Below are 9,078 nucleotides of genomic sequence, written 5' to 3' on the forward strand. Positions count from 1 at the left end.
AAAAAGAAAAAAAAAATCCTCAAATGGGAAATCAAAAACAGCGAAGAAGAGATCAAAATCTAAGCAAATTTCTGAGATTCTCACTCGTTCGAAGAGTGTGCCTACCATGGAAGGCACACAAGTTGGTAAATAATTATGTAGTTTGGTTGTTGGAACATTAGAAGCCTGAACCATGTTAGTAAAAGGCGATCTATCAGGGACCTTATTTGTTCAAAAAAGCTTGATTTTCTTGTTTTGATTGAGACTAAAGTAGAAGTAATTAGGGGCAGTTGGATTTCGTAGAAGCATTAACAAAAAATGGAGTTTTTTAGATAATTATACATCAGATGCATCTGGGAGAATTTGGGTTGTTTGGGATCTGACGAAACTTAGGGTATGTTTGGTAACACTTCTGAAGTCTGAAGTCTGAAGTCTGAAGTCTGAAATCTGAAGTCTGAAATCTGAAATCTGGAATCTTATTCTGGAAAAGTTATTTGTTTATAACTTTTAAGAGCTTCTGGTTACAAATAGAATTTTAAAACATAATGGTCATTTTGACAACATTACCCTTTTATAATTCTAATAAATTGTTTTTACCAAAAACCATAACATGTTACGCATAATGAAACCATTAACATATTTCAAATTAAATAATCCAAAAGTATTATTTTTAAATTGAATTCATACTTGAGAAATTACATTCTAACAAAGTAATACTCAAACAATAAACAATCATTCATTTTCTAGTTGAATTGCAATTTGATCACGTAAAGTGATCATATCAGCTTGTGCTTGCGATGAGAATATGTCATTATAACATGGTGGATCATGTGATGGTTCGGATTCTACTAAAGAATTACTCTCTTCGTCGACATCAACTTCATATTGTCGAAACAACTCATCATGGAGAGAAACACGACGTAAGAAATTGTGTATTGCCATGCATGCAATAACAATGTCCTGTTGAGTGTGATAATCATATGAAGGCATTCTGTTCAAAATTGGGAATCTTTTTTTCCATACACCAAAGGTCCTCTCAATGACATTCCTTAATCGAGCGTGTGCATGATTAAATTTCTCCTTTCTACCCATTGCACGCGTTCCTCGATATATTCTTAGCCAATAGCGTGTGTTACGATATGGAGTCATAAAACCTCTAGTGTGTGTGTGTATGCAGCGTCGCATAAATAATACATATCTGCAACAAATATAAAACATATGTAAAATTTATATTATTGATTATAAGATTAATTTCAAAAATATAATTTGAAAATACATACCTGGAGGAGGCATTGGAAAATTGTTAATCGGGTTACGCAGTGTCTCATTTAATACCCTCGAGTCATGTGCAATTCCTTCCCATCCAACCATCACATATATGAACTTCATATCAAAATCACACACCGCCATTACATTTTGAAAACATTTTCCCTGTCCCCTTCCTCTAAATGGGACTTGTTGATCAAGCGGAATGTGCGCATCAATTAGTGTGCCATCTAATGCACCGACAACACCCTTAAATGGCCCTTCTCTCAAATGTACATGAGATCGAATTTCTCCCATTGGCTTGTCAAATGCTAGGGGGACTATTATCTCGTGCAAACTGTATCATTGCATCCAACACTTCATGAAAATACCTACTTACGGTTTCTCCAGAATGTTGGAATCGATATTTTACTAATCGATTCCGACAATTATGACATATTGTCATAAAAAACATTGCCATTTTCTCTTCTACGTCTATATATCTACTATCATTTAACCAATTTTTATCTCGAAAATATTGACATAATTGTACAAAAGCATTCTTCTCCATCCTAAATATCTCGTACATTTGTGTTGAAGATCCTTCCAAAAGTTCTCGCACATATGCCTTGCCAGAAAGTGATGATGTGCACAACCTTTGTCGAACATTCATACGATTTTTAAGTTTAAGCATAAAAAGTAATGTTACCAATCTCATCAACAACCATTGTTTTGGCGTCATTATCACTAAACACAATGAAAAATTAAAAAAAGTTAGTATTAATTGAAGCTGTAAAAAAAGATTTTTCAAACATGCAATCTATTTAGTAAGTTAAAACATGCATATTCGATTAGGTAACAAGATAATAATTCCAATTAAACAATCAAAAATTTCATAATATCATCAATGATAATAACTCCAAAAAAATCATCTATATTAACTATAAAAAAATATCAAAATTTAAAAATAACCATCCACAGTAACTATCCAAAAATATCAAAATATCAAAATAACCAATACATCATTGGTTTTTATTAAAAAAAATGTTTGACTTCAACTAATTATTTACAATAAACTCCAAAAATTGAACCCTCTCTGCTTCATTATCCAAGTCTATAAATGCGTATTCCAATTTCGGTAGTTGTGCAAATTTCAATATAGCAACATGATAAGTATGAATACTTATCACTCCTAAGTTCTTCAAATCCTTCATAACTTCATTCACATCTTTAAAACAAGGTCCCTTGTTAGCCTCTTCTTTATTAATCTGTTCTTCGATGACATTAATAAGCCTTTCCAAGTTTTTTTCAATAGTGTCACCACTATTCGAATTCCTACGTTTCTTCTTCATCGGACCTTGTGATGTATTCTCTTCAAGTGGGGTATTAGGGGTGCCTTCCACACTTACACCTTGGAAGTATGTATCCCCTTCCCCTAAAAATGAGTCACCATAAGTGTCTTCAGCGTCCAAATTTGTGTACTCCATAGGTTCAGGACCATTCACATCGCTATCAATAGTAGGGCGCGGGATCGATGAGAAGGGGCTCCATGCTTTATCGTCATTTGAAAGAGTACTTTCAAATACACCCATCATCAATTCAGCATCTACAAGAGGTTTGTTCTTAAACTTCTTAGCTTCGGGAATTCTCTATTTCAAACAATAATATAAAAATAATTAGACTAAGTCTAGTTAATCAAGTTAAAAATATGTACGTAAGATTAGAGACTTGCCTCTAAGACATCATCCCACTTCTGCGGAGGCCAATTTATAGTATTGATATCCGTACTAAGCCCATGCCCGGACAATTCAATAAGTTTTCGTCATATGTTGTAATTAGCCCTCAAGTAATCATATTGATTCTTGAACACTTTATGACTAAAATTCACTCCCCATGCCTTATTGAATTCAGATTCTAATCTTTTCCATGAAGCACTGGTAAGAGATACTCCTCTGTACCCTTCCTTATTCACCTCACTTAAGCACAACTCAAGAAAGTGTTTCCTTTTCGATTGGTCTGTAGAAAAGTCTGCTCTATCAACACTCTTTTCTTTATCTTTATTTTTGTGAGCCATATCTATGAATAACAATGAAATGGAAGTATAAATCAAATGGAGCCAATACCACAACAATATATCTAATGACCGAGCTTTATGCAAGAAGAAAAATAAAAAAGAAAGAATGAAAGATGTTAAAAAGGGTTCGATTTCTACTTTTTATTCGATTTCTCCATAATAGGTTCGGTTGGTTGTTTGAAATTTTGGGATTTTGTTGAAATTTTGATTTTTGTTATTGTTTCATTATTTCACAATTACAAATCTTAGAAGATTTTTATTTTTAATGGATCTTTGTTTTAATTTTTCATCGTAAATTTATATATGTGGGGAGTTCAAACTTTAACATGATGATCTCAACAAATAATAGATATTGGAATATAGGAAGAATCCCAATAATATTCAAATTTCAGGATTAATTTATATATGTGAGGAGTGTAAACTTTAACATGGTGGTCTCAACAAATAATGATATTGGAATATAGGAAGAACCACAATAATAGACATGCACATTATCATAGATGATTTTCACCCATATATTAAGAAAACACATATGTTTTCTATGTATGGCACGCAGCCCATACATATGTGAAGCCGTTTTATATGTATGGCACGCAGCCCATACATATGTCAAGCCGTTTTATATGTATGGCACGCAGCCCAATATGTTTGTTTTTCCAATAAACACTGGTTATGGTTAAAAAAATCTGAAACTATGGTTATGGTTAAAATATTTGAAATTATGGTTAAAAAATCTGAACCAATTCTTTTTGGATTGTTTTCCAATAAACACTGGTTAAAAAATCTGAAACTATGGTTATGGTTAAAAAATCTGAAGTTATGGTTAAAAAATTTGAATCAATTCTTTTTGGATTGTTTTCCAATAAACACTGGTTAAAAAATCTAAAACTATGGTTACAAAACCTGAAACTATGGTTATAGTTAAAAAATCTGAAACTATGATTAAAAAATCTGAAATTATGGTTATGGTTAAAAAATCTAAAATTATAGTTAAAAAATCTGAACCAATTCTTTTTGGATTATTTTCCAATAAATACTGGTTAAAAAAATCTAAAACTATGGTTAAAAAATCTGAAACTATGGTTAAAAAATCTGAACCAATTCTTTTTGGATTGTTTTCCAATAAATACTGGTTAAAAAATCTAAAACTATGGTTAAAAAATCTGAAACTATGATTAAAAAATCTAAAACTATGGTTATGGTTAAAAAATCTGAAACTATGGTTATAGTTAAAAAAATCTAAAACTATGGTTATGGTTAAAAAATCTGAAACTATGGTTAAAAAATTTGAAACAATACTTTTTAAATTTTTTTCCAATAAACAATGGTTAAAAAATTTGAAACTATATGATTGAAAAATCTGAAACTATGGTTATGGTTAAAAAATATGAAATTATGGTTAAAAAATTTGAATCACTTCTTTTTGGATTGTTTTCCAACAAACACTGATTAAAAAATCTGGAAATATCGTCAAAAAAATCTGAAACTACATGGTAAAAAATCTGAACCAATTCTTTTTTGATTTGGTTTTCTCAATATTAGATTCACATGGTGTGATTAATCAAGAAAGAACAATAGAGTGGTGGTAGATGCACATACCTGTGTAGGTCTTGACGGCCGAGTTAGAGAGGAAGGAGATGAAGAAGAGAGAGGAGGTAAGGGTTTAACGTTTTTTTAATAAGAAAGGGATAATAAATAGAAATATATTTTTTTATAAGGGTATTTTAGGTAAAAATAATTTTTTAAGAATTCAGAAGTATCCTCCAGCGACTTTCTATCGCTGAATTTTTTCCGCTGAAATCAACCTATTTTTCTGAAATCTGAAATTTAACAAACATCTTTAACAAAGCTGAAGTCTGAATTTGAATGGTGGACCACCTCCATTCAAACTTCAGAACTGTTACCAAACACAGTCTTAGAGTGGATATACTTTCAGAATTGGCACAGTTTATACATTGTTGGGTGATTCGAGTAAATGATAATTCTGATTTCTTAGTTACTTGCATTTATGCGGCAAACTTTTGTTCAGAAATAATTGATCTGTGGAGGGATTTAAATTCTATGGCAGCAAGTGTAGAGTCGCCATGGGTTGTTATTGGGGATTTTAATACACTTCGTTATAGAAATGAGAAGATTGGAGGGAATCCAGCTCCTCGTCAGAATATGGAGGATTTTAATGAATGTATTAATTCCTGTGGCTTACAAGACATGGTTACAACAGATCATTTATTTTCTTGGATTAATAAGGCAATAGATGATAAGGGCATTATGTGTAGGCTGGATAGAGCATTAGTGAATTTCCATTGGATACAAAAATGGGCTATTGTACGGCTCAAGTATCTTCCGCCAAGTATTTCTGATCATTCTCCTTTGAGCTTCAAGTTGGTAGATCAAGTTAGAAATCATAAGATAAATTTCATGACGTGGTAAGGAATGCTTGGAATACTCGCATTGTTGGCAATCCGTCCTATATTCTAGCTTCCAAACTTCGTCGGGTGAAGTTGGCTATTAAGGATTGGAATCAACAAAAGTTTGGTAACATTTCTAGTAGGAAGGGAGTAGCTGAAGCAAAGCTTAAAGCTATCCAGTATAAAATTCAAACCGATCCCCTTAATAAAGTTCTTGCACAGCAGGAAAGAGAGGCGGTTGGGGTTCTGAGTCGAAAGATCCTTTCAGAGAAATCTATGATTAAACAGAAAGCTCGGGTTCAATGGTTAAAAGAAGGAGACACAAATACTAAATTCTTTTATGCTTCGGTGGCCTCTAACATTGCTCGGAATGGCATTTTTTAGCTGATTGATGATTCGGGTGTTTCTATCAAAGGTGAAGAGCAGATTGAGGATTTTGCTATCGATTACTTCCAAAAGGTATTTTCTTCGACTTCTAATTCCCCTTGTCCTTCTATTCCTTTTAAGAATAGACTTACTTTGGATCAATCTAATTTTTTGTCTAGTTCGGTTTCTAGAGAGGAAATTAAATTGACCGTTTTCCAATCTCCTCTAAATAAGGCCCTGGGTCCGGATTTGTGCGGAATTCTTTACGTCATTTTGGGATATTGTTGGGGAAGATTTTACTCGGGCTATTCTGAATTTTTTTTCTCATGCGAAATTGCTTAGGGAATTAAATTCTACTCTTATTGTTTTTATTCCCAAAGAGAGATATGCAAACAAATTGGATAGATTTAGACTTATTTTACTTTGTAATTTTGTTTACAAGGTAATCACAAAAATTATGGCAAATTGCCTTTCGAGTCTGTTACCTTCTATCATCAGCTTAAATCAATTTGCTTTTATCAAAGGGAGAAATATTTTTGACAATATTCTTTTAGCCTGTGAGCTCTTTCGAAATTCCCATCTTCAGTCTAGCTCACCCTTCTTTTTCAGTTAAAGTAGATTTGAAAAAAGCCTATGATAAAATTCGTTGGGATTTTGTTTTGAATATTCTTGGCCAATTGGGTTGTGATCAAGTTTGGATTTCTTGGATTAGGGAATGTATTACCACTCCTCACTTTTCTATTGTTCTTAATGGTTCTTCTTTTGGGTTCTTTCCTAGTAATTGTGGATTACGTCAAGGTGACCCAATCTCTCCTTACCTTTTCACTATTGTTATCGAAGCATTTTCTTGTATTCTTGAAGATAGAGTTGCGAATAACCTCACTGCTATTCCAACCATGAATAATAGTCATCATATTTCTCATCTTCTATTTGTAGATGATATTGTTTTATTCTCTAAAAATAGTCTTCATTCAGCTTCCACCATCAAAATCCTTCTAGTTGATTTTTTTAATATGTTGGGTCTTCAAACCAATGTTGATAAGAGTAATTTATTCTTTTGTAGTTCTTGTACAAACAAGGATCTTATTCTTCAAACTTTGTTTTATAGAGAAGGAAACCTCCCGATTCGATATTTAGGTCTTCCCTTGTTTTCTTCTCGGTTGACTTTGTCTATGTGTCATCCTTTGATTAAGAAAATTCAGAAACGTATAGAGGGTAGGAAATCATCTTTTCTTTCTTTTGCGGGTAGACTTGAGCTTATTAAATTAGTGTTGTCATCTTTTCAAATTTATTGGTCTACTTGTTTCTCTTTGCCGAAAGGGGTTATTATCAAGATAGAGTCTTTGTTAAACAACTTCCTTTGGAGTGACTCCAATCCTAGAAGGTCTTTTCATCTAATTAGTTGGTCCAAAGTATGTCGACCTTTTAAAGAGGGTGGACTTGGGATTAGAAAAATTAAAGATTGGAATACTATTTGACTCATGAAGCTTTTCTGGAAAATAATCAACAATAATAACTTGTGGAGTAATTGGATGAGAAAGAAGTATATTAAAAATGGGAGCATTTGGAGATGTAATCTGCCAAATGATTCCTCTTGGGCTTGGAAAGGTATTATGAAAGTCCGTGATGTTTCTAAAAATCATATCAGATTTTTAGTGGGGGATGGATCGTCAGTTCAACTTTGGAATAATCCATGGTTAGAGAGTGGCACATTGATTGATCAGTTTGGGAGAAGAGCTGTGTTTCGTATGAATAGTACTGTTAATGTGTTGGTTTCTGATTTTAGGGCCTAGTCAGAGATGAGCTTCGGTTATCTGAAATTGCAAATTAGGTGGAAAATCATCATCCTCCATGGCCAAATGAAAAAGGATAAGATAGTGTGGAAACCCAATTCCAATGGCAAGTTCACATTCAAATCAGCTTGGGATTCAATTCAAAGACATGAAGCGGAGATCAATTGGCATAAGGTGGTTTGGAATAAATTGCAGATTCCACATCATTCATTTATTACTTGGCTTGTGACTAATAAAAGTCTGTTAACAGTTGAAAATCTAAGGAGGGGATTATTGTTGGTTTCTTGATGTGTATTATGCTGAAACAATGTAGAGGATAACGAGCATCTTTTTTTCAAGTGTAGATTCTCTAGTGCAACTTGGAAAAATGTGATGAACTGGGTGGGAATAGTTAGACAGTCGGTGGGTAGTATTGAAGATGAAGCTAATTTTGTTCGTAACCAAGCGCAGATTTCGAGTGTGTTGAGCCTCATGTTTTGTTCAACCATTTATCATATTTGGAGTGAGAGGAATCAACAAATTTTCAAAGAGAAGGAAGTCACTATGCAGTAGATTAGCCAAATGATTATGGCTGATGTATGTGGAAAGCTTGAAGGTATTAGAACGCCTATAACAACTATTTTTCATTTGGTCCAATTATGGGGCTGTAATGGAGAGATGGTTGTTAAGGAAAACAGAGAGGTTCGTTGGAATCCTCCTCCAATGGGCGTGGTCAAGCTGAACACTGATGGCTCGTTGTTAGAGAATGGGGATGGAATAGGATTCATAGCAAGGAATGAGAGAGGAGAATTGCTGATTGCTGGGTATGGCCCTTCATTGAATACAGATATAATAAATATAGAGATGGAGGCCATTCTCTATGGTTTGAAAGATTTGCTGATGAGAGGATACTTGAATGTAATGGTCAACTTAGATTCGTTACTTGGTCCAAGGGATCAAGGAAGAATGGAATACGCCGTGGAGAGCTATTAATATGGTTATAGATATAAAATTTGTTATGCGTGGCTTTAATTCAATCGAGTTAAAATTTTCGTGGTGAGAATCTAACAAAGCTGCTGATTGGCTAGCTAAAAGTGGAATAGTTCAGGAAAATTTATGTTTTTTTTATTCTTCGAATGTTCCTATGGATCTGTATAATATCCTCTTGAAGGATTTGAATGTTTGTTTTTATCAGCATTAGTCTTTAATTAATATATCAGGGCCCTTTATAGCC

The 9,078-nt window shown here is 33.2% G+C and overlaps 1 protein-coding gene across 1 annotated transcript; it reads left to right on the forward strand.

Moving 5' to 3' along the window:
- Positions 1–5,164: 5,164 nt before the first annotated feature.
- On the forward strand, positions 5,165–7,903 carry LOC147400019 (uncharacterized). The gene is made up of 4 exons (XM_086446576.1): positions 5,165–5,648; positions 5,777–6,003; positions 6,091–6,165; positions 7,859–7,903. Exons 1-4 carry the CDS (start codon positions 5,165–5,167, stop codon positions 7,901–7,903), a joined length of 831 nt encoding a protein of 276 aa, XP_086302702.1.
- Positions 7,904–9,078: the final 1,175 nt, after the last annotated feature.

The sequence above is a fragment of the Akebia trifoliata genome, chromosome 6, assembly GCF_017979445.1.
Source record: "Akebia trifoliata isolate Shusen 1 chromosome 6, ASM1797944v1, whole genome shotgun sequence".
Taxonomy (NCBI): domain Eukaryota; kingdom Viridiplantae; phylum Streptophyta; class Magnoliopsida; order Ranunculales; family Lardizabalaceae; genus Akebia; species Akebia trifoliata.

Bases quoted from the DNA above. Each gene is read 5' to 3' on its own strand.
- LOC147400019 (XM_086446576.1), top strand. From the start codon at position 5,165: ATGGTGGACCACCTCCATTCAAACTTCAGAACTGTTACCAAACACAGT. The intron at 5,649-5,776 runs GTATTTCTGATC...CCTATATTCTAG, and splicing joins GCTCAAGTATCTTCCGCCAA to CTTCCAAACTTCGTCGGGTG. The intron at 6,004-6,090 runs GTTCAATGGTTA...GGCATTTTTTAG, and splicing joins TGATTAAACAGAAAGCTCGG to CTGATTGATGATTCGGGTGT.